Below are 12,215 nucleotides of genomic sequence, written 5' to 3' on the forward strand. Positions count from 1 at the left end.
CTGTCTCACCTCTCCTACAAGCCCTCCACTGACTCCACTTCCTCTTCAAGCTTCTCGCACTTGCCTATAAAGCCATTACGCATTCTTCTCCCTGTTACATCTCAGACCTTATCACCTTCCCCACACTCGTCCACCCTCTTCGCTCCGCTAATGAATGTCGCCTCTCCTAACTGATTACTTCATCCCACTGCTGCGTCCAAGATTTTGCACATGCTGCTCACTACGTCTGTAATTCTCTGCCTCTCCTCTCCACCACTCTGCAAAATTCCAAACGAGCTCTCAAGACCCACTTCTTCATCAAAGCCTTCCTTCTCTCATCCTAACACTCTGTCCCATGCTCACTATCTATCCCATCTGTGTCACCGCTGTCTGTCCACCCCTACCCTTTAGAATGTAAGCTCTCACGAGCAGGGTCCTCTTCCCACATGTGCTTTTCCTTCCTTTACTATTACCTTCGGCACTTAACCCTTCATTTCTGTGACCGTACTACTTATTTTAGTGATAAGACCGCTGTTGCAGCAATGTTTATATACCATGTACTTGTCTTGCAGTGTCTTGTACTGTAAGTTACTGTTCTTTTGTTCTTCTCAATTGTTTATGTACTTTGTTAGGCACTGTGGAACTCTTGTGGCACCATAGAAATAAAGGATAATAATAAATAATAACCTACAATTAGCACCCATTTCACAGTGGTCCTAACCTAGGGCCTGATTCAGACCCACTCGCGAGCGGCTGTCCGCTCGCAAGTGGGTCGATGGTCTGCACTGAGCATGCGCATGACGGAGGTCGATGTTGATTGACAGCACGCCCCCTTTTGTGGGCGTGCCGGGGTCGTGCCTCCCTGACGGGGGCGTTCCCAAGGGAACGCCTACCGTCAGAAGCCGGCCCACTGACATCACTAGTGATGTCAGTGGGAGTGATTTTGGCTCTGATAGAGCCAAAATCACTCCGGGCCTTGCGGTTGAAAACCTCAACCGCAGGCTCCGGCTCGCAGTGGCGATGGTCACGACCATCGCGGCCATCAAACTGCACGCTCGTATAGGCTGTGGGTGGTGACCCACAGCTATACGAGCGTCCAGGAGGACGCTCCGTAATTATGGAGGGCGGCCCTCATTCAGAGCGTGCGCTCTGCTCAGAGCGTACGGCTCTGAATGAGGGCCCTAATTCCTAAACTAAAACATACAAGTTACAATACACAAACGGCAACTGATCCTACAGCAGGCATGGCTGTGAGCTATTAAACATGAATCCTACCATGGGGATGTAGTTACTGTCCCGGAGGTCGGGATGACGGCACTGAGAATAGCGGTGCCGAAAACCTGACAGTAGTCAGAATCTCTGCTCCAGAATCCCAACTGCTGGTGCTGGCATCCCAATGGTAGTAGGATTAGGGTTAGGCTGTGGGGGTAAGGATTAGGGTTAGGCTGCGGGGGGGGGGGGTTAGGACTACTCAGCTGATCTCTCTTTTTACAAGTACTCTCTTCCAACATCCTGGAATGACTGAATGTTTGAGGAGTATATTTTTATGTTCGTTATAGGCAGGATTCCGAAGTCTAGTTTTTTGAATGTTCGTTTGGCATATTACTTTTCCATTTCAGCGTATCGGCTTCCGCATCCAATGTTCTTCAGCATTCTGCTACAGTTTGATGACTGTCTGTCGACACATTGAATGTTTGCACTGTGTAACAGGGGGCTTTGTATGTTAATGTTATCTCAAGTTTACAATAGGCCTCTTATTTATAATTGTGATATCTCATGTATGCACTCATATTATTTTTGTGTTGATATTTTACCTATTATTGACAATCTTGATTATTAAAACCTTTGTATTTGAAAGTGTGCATGTCTGTCTCCATAAATCTGGCAGTGTCAAAGTCAACATCCGCGAGGCAAGTAGGAGAAATGTAGGCCTGTTTTGCCCAGGCACCATTACATCACAATCTTGGACATTAGAACAGTCTTCCCTTTCACAATTGTTATGACATGTACAGATCTCAGGTGAAGGTCCTACTGTCCTTTTAATGTCAAGTGCAAACTATGGAAAAAAGAAACATCCCATTTTGAGGAGATCCATTTTCCAATTTGTAAATGTTTTGGGACACTGGAGGAAGCACGGTCAACTATTTGTCCAGGTGCAGTGAAAAAACAAAATAGGTAAAGCATCTTAAGCTGGGTACACATCTACCAATCTGTGTACCCAGCGATGTGACGGGCCAACAGATTACAAGATCCAGTGCCCAACTGCCCAGAGTCAACAGCTGGGTCGTTCCATCTGCCCTACATGCATGCCGATGGAACGATCCCGATGGATGACCTGCGGGAGCACGCATGGTCTTTTATAGTGGGTACACATTTACCGATGTGGGTGATATGTCAGCCTGATCCGCCATATTGGGCGACATATATTGTCTAATGTATACCCACCTTTAGGGCCAAATTCAGTTAGCCCCATTAGCCAGGCATGTTGAGCTGCATGGTGTACTGAAGATAAATGTAGCAGGTAAGTACACAGCATCTGCGATTTTCATTAAATCAATCCCGCATCAGTGTTTAACGAACCTAAGGTATTAGTTATCCAATTACTAATGGTTATATATCCTAATACTTATTGATACATATTTCAATATTTCCTTATTATAATGTAAGTATGGATATATGGTGCTCCTCTGAGGCTGTGAGTCATGAACCAATAGTCTCAAATTAGAAAGAAGGAAAGCATCTTAAAGAGTGCACTCTGAACCAAAAAATTAATTCAAACTTATACTTTTATTAATTTCTGTTTAAAATATCATGTAATTTCAAAGAATTGGTGAAATATTAAACTATATAGATTTGTAAACATCAAGAAATAGTGTTTTAAAATAAACATAAAACTCTTACAGCTACGGTCTTAATGTTAGGAACCTGTTCACGTCCTTCAATAGGAAAGCAATACCGCTTGTATTATTAGTGTGGCTGTGCTATTTATAATTACTTTGTATCCATGATCAGCAAAAGTTCCACCAATAAATAGTTAAGTGTCTTACACCATATAATGTTACAGGTGAAGAGTATCAAACTTAGGGGCATATGTATCAAATGCTTGATGTGAGATAAATTTGGGAGATATATATGACCAACCAATCAGCTTCTAAGTTACATTTTGCAGGCTGTGTTTAAAAAAATGATAGTTAGGAGCTGATTGGTTGGTGATATATATCTCACAATTTTCTCTCACATCAAGCTTTGATACATATGCCCCTAAATCATATGTAATCTATAATTTCTTGTCCCTGGAGTATTAACGTCAGCTGAAAATGTGTAAGTCATATATATTGCATTTTTGTACAGTGTGCCCATATGATGTAATTATTTATGTTTATATTATCCATAGCTTTGTATATTACAGACCAATCTTATATCCACATGATTTTTGTGTGGATTAAGAATCATAATCAGTAACCATGTGCTGTATATAGTGTGCAGTGCCTCGACACCTATATCTATATTTTATTTGTCGGGGGAACAATCTCCTCCTAACACAATCTCAAGTGAAACATGTATCTCTCCAGGCTGTGGCAGTTACAATTGCCCATGTAAATAGCTGGGGGATCGTGGTTTCTCAATCACCTCTTAACGGCAGAAAATCTCTGCCTAGCATGAATACCCTGAACGATCTTTCACAGCTGCTAGAATAGCTGGCTAATGCGGTAATCAGAAGAACTTAATCCGTCCCCTTGCTCTATTAGAATGTCCACAAATATAGCGATTAGGTTATAAGTAATTAGGTTATGTCGGTCACTATTCACACACATAGTAATACTGTTCAATACATGGGACACAATGTAACAATATGTTTTAAACACAGGCAAGGTTTATAACTATAGCAGCAGTTGTGTTTAAGCCGACAGACGTTTCACCTCAGGCTTTTTCAAGGCTCTAACCCGAGCCATTACTTCCTATGCCTTTTAACCCCTATACCTCTCTCCTATAGTTTAAAATGTCCTGTCAGTCAAGGGTATATCCTAGTATTCCGGTTAAATTTAATAGAATATATTTTTAGACCTTATAGACCATATAATTCAGTCTACTTCCCCCATGGTTTAGTTATTTATAAATAAAGAATTCTGTAAGAGAGTATATTATATTAAAGAAATAATGAAATTACAATATTCCAATATATGTAAAAGGAAGTGACAGAGGAAATCATCTTAATTCCCAAAGGTATTTTAAATCCTGTTCAATCCTACATAATAACTTGTTACGAATTCACCATAATTCAAAAGATCAAATATATCTATGATGGGATAAAGGATTGATATATATTGGTGAATTAAATTATAGTGTATTAGATATTCCCACCTTATAATATCATTTCAAGTGTAGTATACTCACTAATTGTGTATCCTATATATTAAATCAGAAACACTATAAAAATAGTAATTGTTCTCCCTATTATGTAATTATAACAAAAATTCCAACCTATGTAAAGATACTAAACATTCATAAAAATATTCAGGAAATATTGAAAATGGCACTATTATCTATCTCCATAAACAACATAATGATCCTAAAGTACACAGCATCTAATCTGTTGATCGATCCATCCATAAAAAGAGGTTATAGAACCTTTCAGCAGTATTTAGTCCACCATTGTTGAAAAATCTAATTAATGGCTGCTCTTCGTCATCCAAATCCTCATCAGCCAAGGATTTCAATGACAGACATATAAAAAACAAAGACAAGGGGGCGCCCATAATGCGTTATATCAATATGATATGTTGGTGATACATCGGCCCCTCAAACAATGGTCCACTGAATCCCTAATGGTTCACATTTTTTCAGACCACCTAGCTGGTGCACATGTGCATTCATTCCTAACTGCCACCCTAAGGATCCAAGGACTGGAAAATTTGAACTATTAAGGGGCAGGAGAATCGAGCTTGAGGATCACTGAATCCAACAGTAACTGGTAAAGGGTTCCTCTATGAAGACTCTTCAGTACCCTCACTCTTTCTTTTATTTTTGTACCGCCTCCGCAGGCACCGCTCTCCTCTGAAGAAATATTAGAACTTCTGACAGCTCTACTACTTTTTTTTGCATGTTTAAGAAGACAATTGAGTTTTTTCAATGGCTTTGTTTAAACCGTTATGTTCTATATATCTTTGTAACATGTTCTTCATTTCTAGTTGATTTCTAAATGTGTAGTGTGTGATAATAAATAAATTAAAATAATAGATGTTCACTTGAAAGTAAATATTTCGTGGCAAACACACTTCTTCCAACTAGTTGAGAGACACCCTCTCCATGCCGATGTATGTTAAAGGACACCCCTCTGCTCCCTTCCAGTCGACTGCTTGTAACCTGCATAGGGGGAGCGCCTTTATACCGTAAAAATGACAATTTGTGTTCACCTAACGTGTATTTGACTCTCAGGACACAGTAGTCTTTTGTTTCCATGCTAACCACCTGCTAGTGGGGATGATACTGAAGTTACAGTGATTGTTTCCATTTTATTTAGGCAATACTGTATATTCCTGGGGCTGGAATGAGCACGGAATGTGTGGCACTGGATCTGAAGACAACGTACTCACTCCAACAGCGGTCTGCATTCCCGACTCAAACACAGTGAAGCTGATCGGATGTGGAGCCGGACACTCTATGGTTCTGTGTGTATCTTCAGGTTAGAGAATATCATTCATGTAGCTTTTCTATTATTAGAGATTTTATGTTATATTATCTATGGACAAAAGCGCCAAACATGAAACAGATGTATCACTTGAGCTATTGTTTCATACTATCAATGTAAATAAATATATGGAAATTATATATTGGCGATATCCTACATTTCTACTAATATATCATGTTAAATACATGCTGTTTATTCAATCAATGACAGTACGCAAATGTTTATTTTTCATACGTATAGAGTTTGATTCGTGCTTAATTTCATGAAGTATTATGCTTATACTGTATGAATGCACTAACCTGAATCACATGGGCCTAGGTGGTTCACAATCCAAAAGCATAGGAAAACACCCAAATACCAGTATATCCTGAGCATGTATGGATGTTTCCTTTTTTAGGGGACTGTGGCTCTTTGATTACCAAACAACACAGAGATGCTCACCCAAATGCTGCCTCTCGAATGTAATTTATCTGTTTTAACTCTCAAAACTAAATCTCATGTTTATATGTGGGCAAAGTACGAGCATTTTGCTTCCAGTGCCCCATTCCACCTGAACCTTTCCACTGCAAGATGCAGATGTCATCAACGTAACTGTACCCTTTATACGTTGATTCTTAGCATGTGAGCTGAAACTTGTTCATATGTTAAGATTGAAGTTCTACTGTAAGATTGAAGTTCTACTGTATACAGTATATGTGTTTGGTTGTCATTAGGATGGGTCTCCACAAACTCCTTTTTACTCTCTTTTTTAATGCTCACATAAGTGTTCTAAAGAGAGTTTAGCAATTAAATATAAAGATTAATAATCCAGATTAAACGCAAACAATATTGAAAATTTGTGATACAACAGTAAGAGGATTTATTGCTGAGTGACTCTCCGTCTGCAGAGAGATGAGTGATGGTTATCATTATATTTATTATACTTTTATGTCTCTTATTTGTGTGGCTTTAAATGCTCCTTTGTGTCCTCTAGTCTTCAGCTGTGTCCTAAAAACTGCAGGTAATTTGGCCTGAAATTGAAATACAATAGTTATTTCACAGCTTAAAGCATTTTTACAATCGGAATTTACAGAGCTATCTAAACCAGGGGTCTTCAAACTTGGCCCTCCAGCTGCTGTGGAACTACACATCCCAGCATGCACTGCCACCTTTTTGATATAACAGCATGCTAAAACTATGTGCAGTGCGTGCTGGGATGTGTAGTTCCACAGCATCTGGAGGGCCAAGTTTGAAGACCCCTGATCTAAACTAACATCTGCATGGATAAAGGCTATTGTAGAATTAGTCCCATAACAAGGGTATGTCCAAAAAGCAAAAATCACATGCATTCTGTGCAGCAGATTTTACCTTTGTCCATAAAGACCGGGAGAGCATGCACAGGACAGCTTCACAATGAAAATTGCTGACAGGGTAATAGTGAGTTAGTCGTTTGTTGCAGTAGAGTGATGTCTTGCTCAGGAAGAAGAAAAAAATATTCACTGCTATTCTGTTTTCTGTTGTTAAATAAACCACTTTTAAAGCTGTTTTAATCCAGAACACATAGGACAGTCCATACAATCTTTATCAGGGGAACTTGAAGGACACTTTCCGAGATCTTCACTTTTTCTCACATACCCGTTCCAATACTAATGTATATAATCTATTGGGACCATTTCCCTGATTTTACCTTTTTCAATCACATAAACACAGTACTTTGTACAGCTTTTTTTTGTTATTGGGAGTTTTGAGTTCAGTTTCAGGTGTAAATATTATAAATGTTCCAAAATACTGTACATAATGTATACAGTCAGCTCAGAGTGGGATACATTACTGTATATATTTTTTTTCCACAAGTTAATATTTTGAATTAATTGTATAGATGTGTTGCTTTTGTTTTCTTATAAAATCCACCACATGTACACATTGACACAACAAACCACTAGGGTCACTTGCATTTTGCTTTCTGTCTTTTCCTATTACTGTATTTCATTTGAAGGTTTGAGTGTTTTGCACTTTTTTTTAAATAAATTTTAGGTATTCCCACATTTGACACCAGTTTTTCCTGGTTCCTCAAAACCGTAAAAATGGATATTTGACTGTAATCACAATATAATTTTTCAAGCAGTCACCAGTTATTGCTGAGAGGTGTGTTGCCACTGAAAGCTTCTCTAGCACAGCAGAAAGGAAGCAGATATGTTTAACACCCTATATTTTACCCATAAAGTAGCAGAAATCACTGTACTGAAAGTTATAAAGTACAAAAATTTAAATGGGTTACATTTTTTCTGATTCTATCACCTGTAAGACCAGACTTTCACCTTGTACACCTCTATACATAAAAGTATACACTTGATAATGTAAAATACAATTAAATACAAATACAGCATACAGTACTTGTCTACTCTCCTAAACTGTGCGGCAGACTCACAAATTTTGGGGAGCGCTCCCAGACTCTTAAGCGGCCCATACTCTGTGCGATAAAGCAGCCAATCCGACTGATTGGTGCGATTTGGGTGCTATATTGCACCGTGTATGGCCCTGATGTCGGACCGAGCGCGCACCCGCGGAGTCAAACATCGCACCCCCTGAGCTTACTGCAGGAACAGTCGATCTGGGGATGCGATGTGCGATCCCATGCAGCGCTATGTGGGTGGGGGAGCCGGCATATTGGGCGGTCGGCCACCCGATAGCACCGTTTGTGGGGACCGCCCGAGTCGGACGTCGGATCCCCCATCGCCTCGCACGGTGCCATCGCACCGTGTATGGCCCGCTTTAGGAGTGTAAACCGCACTCCTGGATCCTGTCAATTTTCCTAATAAGGTGGGATGAAGTTTTGATGATGCACTTTGTGGCGCTGCCCACTGCTGTTGGCAAATATGAAATCCAAGCCTTAAATTCAAATAAATACAAATGTATGTGGCCATTCCCTTTAGAAATAAAATCAAATGGGAATCTTCTTTCCTGCTATAGACTGTTTTCAAATATAAATCAAATAATGTGATTAGATTACAGCATCCATACTAATAATAATAGTATTGGTAAGAAGGATCAAGATGCACCCAGCCTATCAGAAGCAGCTACTGACCATCATCATCATCAGTGTGTGTTTTGCATTAGAAAAAAAGTCCTATTTAACTGTGAATTGAATAAATGTAAGTTAGATTTTGACAGGGTAGACTGGGGCTTTTTCCGTATGCCTGTAATAACCCTCGGGTCTAGGACCTATTTGTCTCCATAGGAATTTAGCACTTCATGAGTACCCCCAGGTGAGTATTTTTTTTTTGTTTTGTGTTTTTAACAGGTAACCCATTGGATTTCTACATGGAGAAGGGGACAGAACATCTGGCAGTATGTAAGTATGTGTGAGTGTGGTAGGTGTGTAATAAAATGGTAAAATCTACGGGTTTTTCAACTATTTTTTTACAGTGGGAGTACGGGTGCAGGCCGCCTGCTGGCACTTGTAGTTCCACAAGTGCCAAAGTGCAAGCACACTGGCACCTGTATTTCCACTGTAAAAAACAATAGTTTTAATCTATTTTCAACACTATTACCCCTGCACCAAATGCCGAAGGGTGCAGGGAAGAGCCTTGGCTTCAGCTTAAGCCTGGGGTGCTCGGGAGAGGGGGGGGGGCACCTTTATTGGGGGGTCCCCACATCCCCTGAGATCCCCTGGATTGGGCTGACCAGCTTGGGGTGATAATGCTTTGGCTGGGATGACCCGGTGAAAGGCTCCCCTGGCTGACACTCTGGCTGAAATTGTGGCCGGTGCTGGTTTTAAAAATAGGGGGAACCCAACTCATATTTTTCCCCCTAATTTTAAAACCAGGACTGGCTCAGCAGCCCAGTGCTGGTACTTAAAATAGAGGGGAACCCTACTCGTTTCCCCCACCATATTTTAAGAACCAGGAGTGGGTCAGGAGCCCGGGGCTGGTTATGCTTTGGGGGGGGGAACCTCACAACATTATTATTATTTTTTTTAATATTTAACCCTTTATTACACTTACACACAAGCTGCCTTCACATATCTCACTGATCTGTGCAGACTGCTGGTTCGAGAAGAAAACACGGGCATTAAACACGGGCAGGAACGATCAAATACGCCATTGGAAAACATGATCCTGACAAACATGGGGCTACATAAATACCCGATTTTATTTTAAAAAAAAACTCCCGATTTTGATCATTCCTATCCGTGTTTAAAAATGAATCAAATCGGGACCAACATGAATATTAGTAAATTTACCCCCTAGTGTGGTATGTAATTAGTCCCGAACATTGTTCGGGCGCTAATGGATCCCCCGGGGCTATACAATTAGCCTCGAAGTCCGGCCAGACACCGGCACTTCTTGGGGCTTTTTTTTCGGGATCTGATGTGTCTCAAAGAATTAACCCAGAAAAGTGACGTGTATTCGCCGCTGTGATGGTGAAAACACCTATCTGTGAACTTATAACTGATCTTTTGTGCTTTCGCCCTAAAAATCCTATTTGTTTGGCCAAACAAATAGGATACCGAGATAAAAAAAAAAAAAAAAACTGGTGAAAAACTGGGATTATTGTAAAAAAAAATATCCCCGTTTTTCACCCCCGAAAATATATCTGGGCTAGCTGGATATCTACCTAAGGCTGGGTACGCACTACAACGATATCCGAACGATTTGTCAGCTTCAGGCAAATTGGAACAACAAATCAAGCATATCGTGCAGTGTGTATGTACAATTGAGGGCTCCCGCAGGTCGTAGATTAAATCTATTGGTTGGCCAATGTGAGCAGAAATCTGACTAAAGTAGTGCCGCGAGGCTAATAGCGGGCTTAGCGCGTGCCCTAACAGCGACTGGAACTTAAGACGGAGAATGCCATTTACAGCGACTAAACACCTGGCATTAGGCGCCGTAAACTGCATCTCCCGTGGGGACAATTGAACAGCTCCGAGTACTCATTCTCTGCACTATTCAACATCGCATTTAATTAAATGACCCCCCTTAGAGACAGGAACAATAATAGACTCAGTACTGTTACTACTCCTCAGACTGACTCTGTGAGCTCATTCACTGGTGCAGCTATCTTCCTGTCATTGCGTTCTGATTGAGGAGTCGTGATTGGTCACAGGCTTTATATACTGTCCTGTGGCACTTACAGGTCGCTGGTTAAAGTGTTCATACTGTACCTCTGTTATTGATTTTGTTCTAGCTGTGCTCCTGATTGGCCCATCTTGCATTTTCTGTGTGTTCAGCCTCTTGACCTCGGATTGTTTATGATTACACTGCTGTTGCCCCAACCCAGATTTTTTATTGATAGCTCTCTCTCTCTTACCACCAGCCCTGAACCATTTTCATACAGTTTTTTACCTTGTGGTAACTGCCTGCTCCTTGCCTGTCTATCCGTTATGTCTGTTATCTAGTATCATTGTGTATTCCGTTTCTGCTGCATACGGACTTGTCTCCATTTTCCCTTCTAGTCTTTTGCAATTGTCTTAATAACATTTTTACTCTGTAAACTGTTTCTGGTGTTACGTTATTTAGTGTTATCTAAACATGAATTGGACATAAAAAAATTAAACAAAAAATACATGTATGATGCAAACATTCTGGTCTTGTCCACAATAACCCAGTGAAGGTTTGTAGGATCACTACTGTACTAACATCAACTCGGAGTGTGTCAGGAAAGTTCCCAGAGTTTCAATGTTAATTTAAATTTTGTTATTAACACTGTAAAATGAAAATGACAATTTTAAATTCCTATATTTGTTTAAATATCAGATTTTTAAAAAAAAAAAAAATAATAGAAAAAAAAAAAACGTCTGCTAGCTTAGGCCCTGACATGGGTGAACATCGAAGACAAAATCTTGCTCTTTGGGGTCAATTCAATTAGCCGCGAGTTGCCTTTGCATTGGCAGCTGAACTTGACATCCTTTTCACCAGCGTCCATTTCTGAATCAGGCCCACATGGTCTGTAATCATCAACTGCTGAAAGCCAGGGACTAACACAGCACCTGTAGTCACCAACTTCCCAGAGCCAGGAACTAACACAGAGCCTGTAATCACCAACTGCCTAGAGCCAGGGACTAGCACAGCACCTGTATTCACCAACTTCCCAGAGCCATGAACTAACACAGCGCCTGTAATCACCAACTGCCCGGAACCAGGAACTAACACAATGCCTGTAATCACCAACTGACCAGAGCCAGGAACTAACACAGCGCCTGTAATCACCAACTGCCCGGAACCAGGAACTAACACAGCACCTGTAGTCACCAACTTCCCAGAGCCAGGAACTAACACAGAGCCTGTAATCACCAACTGCCTAGAGCCAGGGACTAACACAGCACCTGTAATCACCAACTGCCCAGAACCAGGAACTAACAGTGCCTGTATACACCAGCTTTCCAGAGCCAGGAAAAAACACAGCACCTGTAATAATCAACTGCGGAAAGCCAGGGACTAAGGCTAGTTTCACACTTGCCGGTTTTGACCGGGTGGCAAAAAGCCAACTACCCAGAGCCAGGAACTAACACAGCACCTGTAATTACCAACTAGCCAGGAACTAACATAGCGCCCGTAATCATCAACTG

At 40.8% G+C, this 12,215-nt stretch overlaps 1 protein-coding gene across 2 annotated transcripts in view; it reads left to right on the forward strand.

The window, feature by feature from the left end:
- SERGEF (secretion regulating guanine nucleotide exchange factor) overlaps positions 1–12,215 on the forward strand; it is a 160,191-nt gene that overhangs the window by 90,497 nt on the left and 57,479 nt on the right. Inside the window, exon 11 of one of the 2 annotated variants that reach the window (XM_088458261.1) lies at positions 5,501–5,662. In XM_088458261.1, the coding sequence (XP_088314387.1) occupies positions 5,501–5,662 (162 nt within the window). Of the gene's footprint in view, positions 1–5,500; positions 6,122–12,215 lie in introns of those variants that run through there. The other variant, XM_088458262.1, reaches the window with a different exon arrangement.

Source organism: Taudactylus pleione, unplaced genomic scaffold (genome assembly GCF_031769625.1).
Source record: "Taudactylus pleione unplaced genomic scaffold, aTauple2 ptg000820l, whole genome shotgun sequence".
Lineage (NCBI taxonomy): Eukaryota > Metazoa > Chordata > Amphibia > Anura > Myobatrachidae > Taudactylus > Taudactylus pleione.